The 15618-nt window shown below is 41.5% G+C and overlaps 1 protein-coding gene across 3 annotated transcripts in view; it reads right to left on the bottom strand.

Annotated features, from left to right (window-relative positions):
* Window positions 1–15618, bottom strand: part of rapgef4a (Rap guanine nucleotide exchange factor 4a) — a 35610-nt gene that overhangs the window by 13350 nt on the left and 6642 nt on the right. For all 3 annotated transcript variants that reach the window (XM_032568720.1, XM_032568721.1, XM_032568722.1), the window contains 2 exons: window positions 2043–2112; window positions 722–786 (listed from right to left, as the gene is read on the bottom strand). In XM_032568720.1, the coding sequence (XP_032424611.1) occupies window positions 722–786; window positions 2043–2112 (135 nt within the window). The remainder of the gene's footprint in view (window positions 1–721; window positions 787–2042; window positions 2113–15618) is intronic.

The raw sequence follows: 15618 nt of genomic DNA, 5'->3' as shown, positions 1-15618 counted from the left end.
TTCTGCTAGGTTAAAAGCACATTTATTTAATTGCAACAAGAAAGCAACCATACACGTATCTCCTTTTTTTCTCCTTTCTTTTTTTCACAAAAGTCAACAACTCTGTGTTGTGACTAAACTTCATGTCTGAACAAAGCAGGCACCATAAATCTGTTGCGGTGCCACACTATGAAGCAGGAAATGAGGAAAGGTGGGACAGGAACTATTCAGGATGGAGACAAAAACTCCAGTCACCTTGTTTATGTTGGGGCTAAGCTTAAAACAACTTTCTCATTCTTTATTCCCACCCAAGCATAGAGGAGTGAGTAAAATACTAAAATGTGTCAAGGAAAGCAGTTCACAGCTTGTCTGATTTCTCTAAGATACAAGGTAAAAAAAAAAAGGATGCACCATGTCAATATCTTAAACTCTTTTGATTTGCCTTTGCATGATTTAAAATCTAAGCGCAGCACTCTTCAAATTGATTGGCACAACTGATGAAAAAAAAATCTCAACAGAACCTTGAAATCATATTTTAGTCTAGAAGAATAATCTCACCCTGAAATGTTATTATTATTATTATTATTATTATTATTATTATTATTATTATTATTATTAATAGTTCCTGGCTCTGGTGCTTAAATAAAAGATTATTTTATATTTATGAGAGGTGACTAAAAGTGATGTAGGTACAGTAATATAGAGACATTAAGATATTGTGTTGTTCTACAATAAAAAATACCTTATTTGGATGTTTGGACACTGAGACAAATGAATTGCTGCTTATGTTCTCTTTTTCTGGCATTCCTATTGGAAAAGAGAGAATACAATACAATATGCAGAGTAAAAAAGTTAATTGATTAAAAAAATTAGGAAAAACAAACCACAGGCAACACTTGATTGATTCAAAACCTTATTTGACATACAAGACAAGTAAAGAAAGAAGTTTAGTTTAAATGTTGCGAGTTATGAAGAGAGTTGTCAAACCTCTTGCTTATTAAGTTATCCATAATCCAGGCGGCACTGGGGGATTAATTACTGTGGTTTGATCACGTCATCATTTCAACTTAGCAAGATCAAATCAAAACAAATAATTTATTTGGTTTTAGCACTTCACTGCAGTAAATAATTAAAAATGCCAGTCTCCGCTGCTGTAAGTGTTAAGACTAGGCAGTGCTACATGCATGACTGGAATAAATCAAGCATTGCTGAATTTAAAAGCACCTTGCTGTTAGCGCCCATATTGTGTAAAGGAGCAGGACTTGAATGGTAAGCTGTTAAAACATGCTTAATTTATATGATGCAGCTACAAATCCATTCAGCTGCTTTGAACAAGAGAGAGTACAGCACTTTCCAAACTCTGACTCCCGTTAGACATCTGTCACAATGTAAGCAATCATAAAACATAAGTTGTAAATCCCATAGGAACTGGACTGCAAGCTACAAAAACAGAGAGAGTATTCTTTTTCAATGCTGTTGCATGATGGAGACAAGATTACAGGCTTCCATAAAACCTCCACTTGAAAAGATGAATCTATTATAAAGCAACCATTTATCCGTTATGTTTGACAAATATTGAGCAGTATCTAGTTTGAACACCACCAGTAAACCAGCAGTTTCTGGATTTCCTTCCCGCACACTGCTGCTCATCATCTTTATGATGCATGGCGTAAAATCTGGTTACAGCAGTTCTCAGAGCCAATATCGAGTTAACTTGCACAAGAAAACTGTGTTTCAGATTTTATCAAAACATCAGAGGATCGAGTGGGGGATTGGGGTCACATAAAGTTGGAGGCAGAAATAACACTGGATTGTTTTCTGCTAATTCTCAGTTTAACTGGCGTTTTGGAAACAAAAAACCCTTTAGTGTAATCTTCTTTATATACTCTTCATCTGAAATAGTTTTTGACTTTAATTGACTATAATTTAAGCCTCAAATGTGGGCTTAATCTACTGTACATTAAGTCATAATCTAAGTGTAAAACAACCGTTAATACTGTAAGAACTTAAACAATAGAGAAAATGCCATAAAACAAGAAAAAGAGCATCTCTGAAATACTCACTGTCAGATCCACTGCTCTCCATCACGCCATAGGGTGGAGCGAGAAGTCTAGCCATGCAGGGGTGATATTTCTGCCAAACAAAGCAATAAATATGGTTTTAATTTTAATCAATTAAAAGTCAAATCAATAATTTAACATTGTTTATATGTAATCTTTAAATATAGTTCAAAACAGCATTGGGAATACTGAAATAGAATTGGAACCAGAGCTGTAAAGTACACACACTACTATTAAATCTGAATATTTTATTCCTGTTTCTAGTAATTTAAGATTTTAAAAACATATTGCTACATTAAAATATTTAGTCTGATTCGGGGTCACATAAAAGCAGCTAAGGCTAGCCAGCAGCGCAATCTGGTGTTTATCCGCTACTGTTTTATATATGTTGATGAGCCCAAATAACATCCTCTGTTATGTCTGTACACATAGGAATAGCAACAACTTTCAACTCATCTAGAACCAGGTCAACATTATGGTAGTGCACCATTGCAATACTAAAAAACTTAACTTGGGGCGAACAAAAGAAACCCTGATACTCTCAGTAATGTATGAGCTGTACTCTGACTCTGCTGCAGTAGTTCAAGTGAGCACTCAGTTTGTGGGTGTGGAAATTAGATAATTTAGGGTTCTAGCCCTGAGGGGCAAATCTACACAGAGCTGGAGTTTAATGTAAAAATCATTAAGCCTGTTTACCGGGTTTGGCCATAAACCAGAGTAAGCTTCCTGGTTCTGCTGATGGCTCTTGAATGCAACTTAAGAGACCACCAGAATGATTACAGTACCCCCTGTGGGAAGCATAAATCTGGGTACAGAATTTCAGAACAGTCCATTTGGTGAGTGCCAGTAAATGCCTCTGTTTTATGTTTTATGATTCATCCTACAATGCCAAACAGGAAGGCAATGAGATTTAACACAAAGACAGAAATATCTGTCTTTATGCTGTTTTTTGTTTTTTTTTGCACCTTAGATTGTACACCATACTTGGTTATTTCATAACCAACTTTTTGTGGATCTGTCTGCCATCTTTTGTTCTGATTTTTCATTCCCACTGTGTTATCTAAAGTAAACAAGTGCCTGCCTGATTCTTACTAGTTAAATGTGCAGTGTCATTTCCTCAGAGCTAAGCTACTGTGTTGTGTTAAAAGAGAACATGGTACAAGCTGGATGTCACATGCATGCCATGTTTTCCTTGGTCATTATGTGGTGTGTGTGCTACGCTTTCCCTTCTCTTTTCCTAATATGGTAAATTGAAAATCAATGGGATATGTCAGCCAACACAGAGGGGGCAAAAACCATGCGAATGGCCAGCTACACACCTCCAACCCCTGGGCAGCACCCGACTCAAAACCTTAAAGGCAATTAAAGCTAAAGCACCTTATATGATTATAATTAATTATCATCCCAAACTGTTTTTTTGAACATGACAATGAGTTCACTAAGCAATCTCTGAAAGTGCAGCTGACAAATCTGCAGGATCCGTGTCACGCTATTATGTCAATATGAAGCAAAACCTGTCAGGGAAACTTGAATCTATACCATGAAAAATTAGGGGAGTTTTAAAGGTGGAAGGCTGTTTGACCAAATAAAGTGCCCCATAAGTGTAAGTATCTTTTGTCTGCAGAGCCAGAAATAATATGAAATAAAACCAGAAAGGTAATCTATTGATCTGGGGTGTAACCAACTTGTCTTGTTTCCAAATACAGAGCACTCAGCTGCAATCTCTTTTGTTGGGGGTATTTTTTTTCCTGTTGCCCAAGGAAAATATCCTGCCTCTCAATTTCTCATTAGTGTACTCCATGGTAAAGGGTACCGTCCTCCATCAAGCAGCCCAACATGCAAAACAAAAAGGAAATCATTCTCTCTAAAGTTGCATGTGTTTTTGCAACTTTATCCCAGTTGGTGTTAACATACAAGTAGGACTCAATGTCTACAGAAAGGACAGTATTATAAAAATATTATTCACTGTTTAAAGTGAAATTTTAAACCTTAGTTGTATTTGTGGGAGTAATTACCAGTTTTATTCCAGATCAGATATAGTGAGATTATTAAGCAACTTCTGTCTCACAACCCTGCTGTGCCCAGTGGCAACATAGATATTACATAATGAACGCAATGAATAATCGTTCTGCACCACTGCATTCATGCAAATGTCATGTTTTTGTTTACAATGCTGATGCAACAGAAGGTCAATTCATATGCAGCCAAAGAGCCAAAAGCAAATCATGCTTTATATAGACTAGATTGTTATTAATAAATTCAAAGATATTTCAATATTTATCAACACTGCGACTGGATATATATTATAAATAATTCACATGAATTCAAACAGGCCTTTATATATTTTTGAATAAAGATCATTTTAAATGGGCATGCCTAATTCCAATACAAAACAGTGAAGGATTTAAATTCAGCCTATGCAACACAGTCTCATAAGACCAGACTATGGTTGTCAGGTAATGTTGAACATTCAGGTACATGAATCTGTATCTGAATCCAGCCAAAAAAAACAAACAAACAAAAAAAAACCCTAATGTTTTTCCAAGTTGGTTTATCACTTCAACCAAATTTGCAAAGTAGTATTTCTAACAGAGTCTTGATGATTGGGTTAAATGGCACAAAGTGGTTATGTGCTGCAGAAACTACACTACATCAAAACAAAACAGATTGAGAGCCTCTTAGCAGCAAGCTAATAATCTTTACCTTTCTATCTGATGGTCAGTAGAGACTGAAGGAAAATATAAACATAGAATTTCTTTGGTCCCCCTGATGGAAATGTCCTGAGAGGTCATGCTTATAATTCAATTCTGCTGTCTGAAGTCAGTAAATCGCTTTAGAAAGCCATAAGGGAACCAAAACCAAATAAACTGGTAACTGTTTCTTTAAACCACTCGTTCTTAAAAAAAAAAAAAGAGTTATGTCATTGTCAAGTAAGGTTTATGAAATATGTGCCTCAGAGTGGTTTTGAACAGATGCAAACAATAGATTTAATTACTGAAATCTAATCAATGCAGATTCACTGAAGCCTTCAGAGTCAATTCAGCCGTCATATCAATCTTTGTTGACAATTAAAGGATTAGGATTAACTAGAAGCACTTAAACTCAGGAGCATATGAACAAATGAACCAAGCCTCTTTGAGTCCTCAAAGCTGCTCTCCCAGAGAGACAGGCTCCAGGGTGCAGAGTTGATTTAAAGAAGGATTAAATCCGCTGTCAGGTGTTAAGAAAAACACTTAAAGACTGTCTCCAAATTTTGTTGAACACAACAATTCAATTGCAATTAGTTACAGTTCGGTAAAGAAGTGCTAGTGTCCATGCAAATTGTTTTCTGTTCTTACTGTTATTACATTTAAATGTTTCATATCGTTAAACTAATTTAATCTCAAGCAAAGATAACCTGTGCTGGGTAAATTCAAAAATCAGTTTTCATGACACCATGTATTAAGAAAAACATGGTATTCAAACCAGCCTGTAACTGCTTTGATTGTTAAATCAGAAATTAGCTGTCATTACCCAATGTTTTTGGAAAACACAGTTCAATCATATCAGCCACACCCAGATCAAATTACTAGAAGACCCGCAGAATCAAGAAATCACCTAAACAAAAGCTGTCTGTTCACTTCAACAACAGACAAGTATAAAAGAAGAACAATCATATTTTAATAAGCATGAATGTTTTAAATGAAACACCGCAAAAGAAAACAACAGCCAACACCGAATCCCTACCTCCAGTAGACCAGCAGCACAGCTTGGTGCCATGAGAAGTAAGAAAAGCAGCAGTGTTAAACTTCCATGGGTTCTTGCTTTAAAGTTTGTGGGATTGGTTATTAACCTTTTACTGACATTTGTCATCTTGGAACCAATCAGGTGGGTACTACAATCATTGTCGTTCAGCAGTTTTCAATACGGACACTCATATTTCTGAGCTTTAAATCATTATTTAAAATAAAGGGATAGTCTGAAAAAGCAGAAGCATTAGTTCTCTGCTACATGCAAGGATAACATTGTGCTTTAAAAGCCTCAGTCATGGATCTGCCCACATTCCCCCCAAAATGTTGGCTTCCCGCTCACATGTGAACAGTTCTTAAAATATTTACAAGTCTATAAAACAACCTCTGTTGCATCTGCGGTTCAGTTTGCATTGTCACGTTATAGCCCTATACCTGACAGAAAAGTCCTTAGTAAGGGGAAAATGTAATGGTAAACACTCTTTATGATCTCTTAGATGTTCCAGCCCATCAGCTGTATTGACAAATGGATGATCAATAGTTTTAAGGCACAAACATGTCCTACAGAGAGAGAGAGGCAGCGGTTCTGCACTCTCCATCCACTGAAGAATTAGTGCTCCTCCTTGTGAAAAGAATGGATTAGAAGGACAAAATATCATGCTGTCTGTTAGGTAATTCTGCAAGGTTACATTTTTATTCAGTGAGCGGTAGGTTAGAGCATGTTTAAATCAGAGTTGCTGTCAAAAAATATTGTTTTTCTTAGAACCGATTCAATGAGGGCGACTTTGGACAATTTCATACAGAAAAATTAGTCTATGAATACTTGTATGAGTATAATGTAAATGAGTTGTCACCTTACTGAAATGTAAATTTCATCAATTTCCTTATTTTCAGTAGAATTACCTAAGAAGTCCCACCTTCAGGAAAACATACTTTTCCTGAAGGTCTCAGACTATTTTATTTTCACTATTTCAATGTAAAACTTATTCTTACTTTCGCAGTCAAGAGCTCACTGGAGTAAATGTTTGAAGCTCAAATAGGTTAAATCTTCTTCAAAGTGCTGAGTAATTTTGTTATATCTACATGATGTCATAGAGCTGTGTGTGATTTGTGCTATTTCTAGTCATAATAAATGTGAGGTGTCCTAATTTTAAATATTGTAAAAAAAAATTGTCACATTTACTACATTTTTTAAAGGATATTTTCTTCTGTTTTTTTATATTACTTGAATTTTTTGGTATTGGTAACATTGATCCTAATTGGCCTAAACCCAGAGAGTTGCAGGGTGTGAAAACTTTTAAATGTGACTGCATATCTCATGCACAAAATGTACATCTTTAAAGAAGTAAAGAGGTAAGTTTAGCTTTACCGTGGCTTTCAAGCGCCCCCACAATATTTCCCACTTGAGTACTTCGATGCACCATGAGCATCACTAGGCATTAATGCACGCCTAAATAATTTGCAACGAATTACATAATCAGCATGGTGAGAACTGCTCTTAAAGTGCTCAGTGTTTACTCTGAATCCGCAGAGTCACACTTCAGGATCTGTGGGAGGAATATATGAAATACCATTCTAGGAATTTAATTCTGCATCTTTGATAGAGTAAAATGATTGTGGCATTTTAAAACTTAAAGGAGCAGGAAAACAGTTTTTGACATTTCAGCTGATAATTTCTACATCTTCTACAAGTTGCTATAAGATAATATTGATTCATAAGTATTGTGCTAATTCTAATAATATCAAGTCATCCATGTGCAATATTGCATTAGATTTTTTCAAAGGTTTAGTACAAATTACCTGGAGATGTAACCAGTAGCACCCTGAGCCGCTTGCTGTTGTAATGTCCAGTCCCTCCTAATCCAGCTGTCACCAAAAGCTCCAAGCAGGTTCACCCAGCTTTTAGAAGGTTATTCAATCTTAGCAGATCAAACATCATCCAGCTGTGCCTTCTAGGCTCACTGAGAGCAGTGTGAGCAGACTTTCAGCCACACAGCTAAGGAGAGCAGTGGTCAGCTGCTGACTTCTTCTGAGCAGCAGTAACTGCAGGATTATTCAACTCCACTCACTGAGCACACAGCAGAGTTCACCCCATCTCTCCTCCTCCCCTCAGTCCATCACAAATACGAGCTAATCTCTGCACACAAGGTGGGGAAACTCCTCATCTTGCAGCAGGACCATATAGCAGCTGCTCATGCTGAGAGATGTTTCTCAAACAAAGAATAAATCTGAAAAATATTCATGTTGCATGTGTTGAGATATATATGTATACATTTTTGAAGAGTGGTTCTTCAGTATGTTTCTTCTTTCTTTTTAGCCTTTACAAAACAGAATTTTCATGCACCGTTGTCATTTTGTCAGTGTGACTTTAAAATATTAAATCAAAAGTTCTGATCAGTTTGTCAGTGCTTAAGTAGGTCTTTCACCATTTTTTTTAACTTGAGTTATTTCTTGGACAGCTACTTCTTAATCGAGTGAAATCATGCTGGAATGGTGCTACTCTTACTTGAGTACAATTTTTGGTCACTCTACTCACCTCTGCTTATAATCCAACATTCAGCACAGTTCAAATTGTCAAATCAAGAAATCTTGTCAACAGAATGATGTATTCATCCTGATTCGTAAAAGGCAACAACCAAAAAGAATAACTTAGACTTTCAGACTTTTCAGACTAAGCTTTTCAATCATGCAGCAACTCTGTAAACAGAGAAAAAAGAAAAACTGCACAGATCCGCTGTGTGCTGTGCAGAAGATAAAAATGTTTTCCCCCAAACCTCCCCCTCACCAGGCTTCAAACTCCTGAGGGCATTTTACATCCCTGCCACTTCCTTTTTGTCAGGTTTCTCCTCTGGCTGCTCACTAGCCTGACTCTACAAGCCAACAATAGTCACATGCTACCCTCCGACCCTCAGCCTCGTTGCTAGCAGATGTGCTTCGAGTGTAAAAACGCATTCAGAGTTCAGCTGTAAGCATGCATACTTCTATTTCACTCAAAGGATGAAGAGGTGCCAGGTCTGATGCTCAGAGCAAATGTTTAATGTCCAGACCCGACGTGGGGTGAAGAGTCTGCAGCAGGGAATGAAGGCAAAATGTATCCCAGTGTTACATTTCAGAGATGATTAGCATCTGAAGTAGATAACAAAGCAAAGAGTATAGCTGATGATAAGGTCATCTAAAGCCGCAGCCAGTCTCCCAACTGTGTGCTGCTGAGCTTGGCTAATGTCTGCTCTGTTAAGCAAACAAGCCAAAGGCTGCCAGTTCAGAGCGACTAGATCCAGATTCTGTCCTGTACAGAGCTGCATTAAAGCTTGAGTTATTGCATGAGACGGCAACACGAAACACATGAGTAACTAAATTACAGAAAGAGATCCACAGGAAGTGACTGTAGTGTGTGTTGCTGTCAGCCACCAGCTGTTGCTGAGAAATGTTGAGGAGAAATGTACATCAGTGATGTAAATCCACATTTGTGTTTTGTTAAAGATTTCTTCTGAAATAGATTTGAGAAGCAACACAGAACCATAATAATATAGCAACAACTGCTTTTTAGCTTTTTATTGACAGTCTTATAAATTCTGTGATTTCTATGCATTTTTCAGTTCAATACTTTGTTTTGCCACCTTTGGCTTCAATCACAACCTTCAGTTATCTTGCATGTTTCTCTACAAGTTTGGCATACCTCTTTCTGGGCATTTTCCACCATTCCTCCTCGGCAGAACCTTTCAAGCTCATTTAGGTTGGATGGGAACTGTCAACTGTTAGCTAGACCTTAAATAGAGAAGTGTTTTCCACTCCAAGTCATGTTCAGTCAGCTGAATTTACCACAGGTGGACTCCAGCGACGATGCAGAAGCATCTTCAGGTTGATCCATAGAATCAACCTGAACTAAGTCTTATGTGTATCCAGAGGTGGGTAGAGTACACACAAAAAAATTTACTCAAGTAAGAGTAGCACTAGTTCAACATGTTCAACATGTTTTAACTCAATTCAAAGTAAAAAGTAGTCATCTAAGAAATTACTCAGGTAAAAGTAAAAAAGTATTTTGTAAAAATGCTATTCAAGTATCATTTAATATTTAAAAATTATATCATCAGACAAACCAAAATATAAAGTTAGGTGGAAATTTTGGTAGTTTTAAGGATAATATAAAAAATAGGACGACAAAATAACAAAATCAGGTAAAAAGAAAACATTTTTCCAAATCAATTGTCAATATAAAACCTATGAAACTTTAACAAAAACTACAGGTGTGTAGCTGTCTAGTAAATTTTTAAAACAAGCCTGTTCTTCTGTTAATGAAGTCACTCACGGTAGATAGAGTCTCCAGAACTGTTCCTCAAGTGAAAGCAAAGATGCATCATAATACATGGTAAAAGTAAAAAGCTTAGTATAGTAAAAAATACTCCTAAAAGTAATTTTTCTTTTCAAAAAGTTACTCAAGTAAATGTAATTAGCTACTACCCAACTCTAAGCGTAAAAGTAATGATTGTGAATACTTATCCACCTATTTCTAAATTTTCTAAAGTTGTCTACACTTTTTCAAAAAATGCATGTAGATTCCTATATAATTCAGAATTTTTTTTTAGAAAACTGTTCTCAGCTCAGTTTAGAGTAAATCTGTTACTTTGTGGCTCTTCTTCTTAAACATTAGTCTTTCCACTGTCCACATAACAGCTCCCATGTGGCTGTATTTCTCTCTACACTGAAGCTTTCAGGGTTTTAAGCAGCAAGAGAACTGACCTCATCTAGCTTAACTTTGCTCTTGCACCACTAAACACAGTTCAGCTTAAAACAAGCCTATGGGAAGCACCAGAATCTCATCTCCCAGTACAACGGCATCTTATTTCCAGGATAAAAAAATAATAATAATAATTTCAAACAATGATAGCTGTTTAAACTGCAGCATGCTGAGATCAATGGAAATAAATACCTGTTGACAAAGTATCTGAATTTTGACTTGAGATATAATCAGAAAGGTTGAACAAGAAAAGACTGGACTAATATGCAAATTACTTTGTGGGAAAACATCTAATAATTTAGGTATCAACAAAATCGGCAAAACAGTAAAAAGTTGTGCTTATGTAATTTACATAAAAATTTATATAATGCAATGACAAAAAGAAAATTGCTTTAAACTGATAGGGTTTGGTATAGGAGAGAGATAAATTAACCTAAGGTGGTAAAAAATATGTTTTCACCATCTTAATTTAATGTAATTTTTGCATCATCTGAATTAAGGACAGAGAGCCTAGCTTGGTGTCTGAATGTTTTGAAACCTAGTTTCGTCTACGGTTCACATGTCATACTTACGCAGATTGAACTGTTGATGCTGAACAAAATATACTTTGTTTTGGGTTAATATGGAGCCATCCTGACAATGTCTTTTTATGCAGGATCCAACCCACAGCAACAGAGGCTCTTAGTGAAAGCTTAGGTCATGCACAACTGTCCAGACATGTCACATGCTGACATGTTTCAGCATTTTATGAGCTTAAAAATGTAACAAAGTAAGTCTCAGAGTGTTGAGCCACAAATATATCAGGTGAGAACTGGAAGACAAGTTTCTCTCAAAACAGCAGCAAATCCTTTCCTCATTTCCAGAATTGTTTTTTAACGTGTGCATTGAAAACCTAATCACACAAATGAAATGTCTTCTGAAACATTTATGTTCTTCTCCCATATTTGAAGAAAAAATCTCGCAATTAACTTGACACAGACTTTAGCATTAATGTATTTAACAGTAAAGATGAAATGTGAACTAAAGGTTCTTATTAGAAACTTAGAGTACTCCATTTTGGCTTGGTCATGTTTCACGTTTCTAATGTTTATGCTTTTAGGTTTTGTGTTTTGTTGAATGTTTATTCTGGACAATCTTAAAGTTTTTGTTGCTTTGTCATTGAGAGTTCTCCGTTTATTGTATATCTAAAAGAGGAGCTATGTCTGCAGTCGTCTCAAAAGTTGAGCTTGTTTGAGTTTAACTCCATAAAGGTTGACCTTTGTCCTTAATCCTGCTTGTGGGGCTTATCAACTGGACAGCAAGCAGTATAATTTGGGAACCTCTGGGTTTCATATTTTCTTTTGGCTCAGAGGACACTCAGCTCATCTAAATCTGAGGCAATTATCCTCAACTGGAAAAAGGTGAATTGTCTCCTATTGATCAGGGATTTGTCTCTGCCTCATTCAAAAAAGTTGAAATGGTTTTGTTTCTTTCTCACAAGTCATAACGCTCCGTTTGCTCTATTGGTCTGGAGCTGAAGGAGAAAAGTTTAATTTTCTGATAAGTATTGATCCTTATGATATGGATGATGACCAAAAGAGCAAGATCCTGAAATTAGCTTCTTCTTCTTCTTTAGGGTGGCTAGGCCTAGGCTCAAAATGCAAATCATCAATAATCATCAGTTCATGGTGAAGTGCAGTCAGAAAAAGTCATAGTTTTATCAACCGCTCCAACGCTTGAAATGGATCACAGGTAGCTGCACCTTGGAGCATCAGCTTCAGGCCCGACACCATGAGTTTAGGTTCTTAAAAAGAAGATAATAGAGGATGTTTTTTGATTCAAGTTTTATGACCAAAGTGGGATCTCGACGTGGAGCCACCGCTCCTCTGCATGAAAAGTCTTCAGCATTTTGTTAAGCCCTCCCTATAATGATTTCAGTCAGACAGAGTTGGTATTCTGGGATCCCCCAGAATGAACAGGAGAATTAGAGAAAGGGGTGCCTCCCTGTTGCACCTGAGACTCAATCTCAGAAAAGCGGAAGAGAGTGGGTAGATACTCACTCTTGGTTATTTCTCCACCACCTAATCCCATTATCTAGAATATATACTCCAAGATTTCATCTCTAATTCCTCAAACTCTTCTGCCTGTCATCAATGTTCTCATCATGCTGTTGTCAGGATCTGTGTTTTTCTGTGTTTATTTAGAGTTTTCTGTGTCCTTAGTCTCTTCGTTGTCCTGTCCTCCCCTTGATTGTTCCCAGGTGTGTCTCGTTTCTGTGATTACCCTCCTGTGTATTTAACTCCACCTGTGTTCCTTGTTCCTCGTCGGGTCCTCGTCAACGTCACGTCAATGTCTAGTCTATCCGTTGTCAGTGTGTGTACTACCTGTTGCTGGGTTTATTTATAATTAAAATCAACATTTTCATCATACCTGGGTCCGCTGCGTCTGCCTCACCACCTCAACACACCACCTCATGACAGTAGGACCCGACCAGACCGAAAGGTGAGGCTGCTATTATGGACCCAGCTGGAGTGCGGAGGCGGAGATCCGGCAGGGAGGACAGGGCGCTGGCTGACGCTCTCGCCGAGCTGCAGCGGGAGCTTTTCCGAGGGACAAGACTGGTGTTGGCACCCCCCGGATACGGCCCCCGTCGATACCTCCGTCCGGGAAGCCAGCGACCTGAGCCGCCGGTGGAGCCGGCCCCTCGTCGCTTTCCGGAGCCGCCACCTCCGCTGCCCGCTCGGAGACAGCGACGTGAGCCGCCGGCAGACCCGGTCCCTCGTCGCTTTCCGGAGCCGCCACCTCCACGGTCAGCCCGGAGACAGCGACGTGAGCCGCCGGTGGACCCGGCCCCTCGTCGCCTTCCGGATCCGTCACCTCCGCTGCCATATCGGAGACAGCGACGTGAGCCGCCGGTGCACCCGGCCCCTCGTCGCTTTCCGGAGCCGCCACCTCCGCTGCCCGCTCGGAGACAACGACGTGAGCCGCCGGTGCACCCGGCCCCTCGTCGCCTTCCGGATCCGTCACCTCCGCTGCCATATCGGAGACAGCGACGTGAGCCGCCGGTGCACCCGGCCCCTCGTCGCTTTCCGGAGCCGCCACCTCCGCTGCCCGCTCGGAGACAACGACGTGAGCCGCCGGTGCACCCGGCCCCTCGTCGCTTTCCGGACCCGCAGCCGTTTCCCAGGCTTCGCTCCGGCTCACCTCCGCAGCCGTTTCCAAGGCTTCGCTGCGGCTCGCCCCCGCGGCCGGTTCCAAGGCTTCGCTGCGGCTCGCCCCCGCGGCCGGTTCCAAGGCTTCGCTGCGGCTCGCCCCCGCGGCCGGTTCCAAGGCTTCGCTGCGGCTCGCCCCCGCGGCCGGTTCCAAGGCTTCGCTGCGGCTCGCCTCCGCGGCCGGTTCCAAGGCTTCGCTGCGGCTCGCCTCCGCGGCCGGTTCCAAGGCTTCGCTGCGGCTCGCCTCCGCGGCCGGTTCCAAGGCTTCGCTGCGGCGCACCCGAGGCCGAGTCAGCCGGCGTTCCAGCCGGCGCACCCGAGGCCGAGTCAGCCGGCGTTCCAGCCGGCGCACCCGAGGCCGAGTCAGCCGGCGTTCCAGCCGGCGCACCCGAGGCCGAGTCAGCCGGCGTTCCAGCCGGCGTTCCTTCCGAGACTCCCAGTGTTCCTTCCGAGACTCTCAGTGTTCCTTCCGAGACCCAGACCCCCAGCGCTCCGACTCAGACTCCCTGTGTTCCTCCAGAGACTCCCAGTGTTCCTTCCGAGACCCAGACCTCCAGTGTTCCTTCCGAGACCCAGACCCCCAGCATTCCTTCCGAGACTCCCTGCGTTCCACCCGAGACCGAGACTCCCTGCGTTCCACCCGAGACCGAGACTCCCTGCGTTCCACCCGAGACCGAGACTCCCTGCGTTCCACCCGAGACCGAGACCCCCTGCGTTCCTCCTGAGACCCTGACTTTCTGCGTTCCTCCTGAGACCCTGACTTTCTGCGTTCCTCCTGAGACCCTGACCTCCTGCGTTCCTCCTGAGACCCTGACCTCCTGCGTTCCTCCTGAGACCCTGACCTCCTGCGTTCCACCCGAGACCGAGACTCCCGGCGTTCCACCCGAGACCGAGACTCCCTGCGTTCCGACCGAGACCCCCAGCGTTCCGACTGAGACCCCCTGTGCTCCACCAGAGACCCTGCCTCGGGGGGCTCGTCGTCGCCGTCTGTGGGCGGCCCCCGGGACTCATCGCCACCTCCAGCGCCGCGGACGGCCGCCGGACCGCCTCCGTGGTTCCCGCCTCCAGCGCCGCGGACGGCCGCCGGACCGCCTCCGTGGTTCCCGCCTCCAGCGCCGCGGACGGCCGCCGGACCGCCTCCGTGGTTCCCGCCTCCAGCGCCGCGGACGACCGCCGGACCGCCTCCGTGGTTCCCGCCGCCGCGGACGACCGCCAGACCACCTCCGTGGTTCCCGCCTCCTTTGCCTCCGCCCACCCTGTGGGTAGTTTTTTGTTGTTTTTGGACTCTTGGCCCTTCCCGTGTTTCCGCCCGCAATGGTGGGTTGTTTTTTGTTATTTTGGACTCTGGCCCGCCGTCCAGCGCCCCTCCGCCCACCCTTGTTGTGTTTTTGTTTTTTGGGCGTCTAGTAGCCGCCCTTGAGGGGGGGGGTACTGTCAGGATCTGTGTTTTTCTGTGTTTATTTAGAGTTTTCTGTGTCCTTAGTCTCTTCGTTGTCCTGTCCTCCCCTTGATTGTTCCCAGGTGTGTCTCGTTTCTGTGATTACCCTCCTGTGTATTTAACTCCACCTGTGTTCCTTGTTCCTCGTCGGGTCCTCGTCAACGTCACGTCAATGTCTAGTCTATCCGTTGTCAGTGTGTGTACTACCTGTTGCTGGGTTTATTTATAATTAAAATCAACATTTTCATCATACCTGGGTCCGCTGCGTCTGCCTCACCACCTCAACACACCACCTCATGACAGCTGTCTTGTTTGCTTATTTAACAATAGTTTTTTGCTTCTGAATCTGCTTTAAAGATGTCTGTATCTCGGGCCTTAAACTACAATTTTATGGCAGGCGGCTAAAATCATGTTCATGCATAGTTACATGCACACATCTTAAAATCAAGTTCAGTTTTTCCTGTGCAAACATTTTAAACAGAATATA

Source organism: Xiphophorus hellerii, chromosome 7 (genome assembly GCF_003331165.1).
Source record: "Xiphophorus hellerii strain 12219 chromosome 7, Xiphophorus_hellerii-4.1, whole genome shotgun sequence".
NCBI classification, from domain to species: Eukaryota; Metazoa; Chordata; class Actinopteri; order Cyprinodontiformes; family Poeciliidae; genus Xiphophorus; species Xiphophorus hellerii.
Note: the sequence above shows the minus strand (reverse complement) of the source record. Positions and strands in the feature narration are given on the sequence as shown.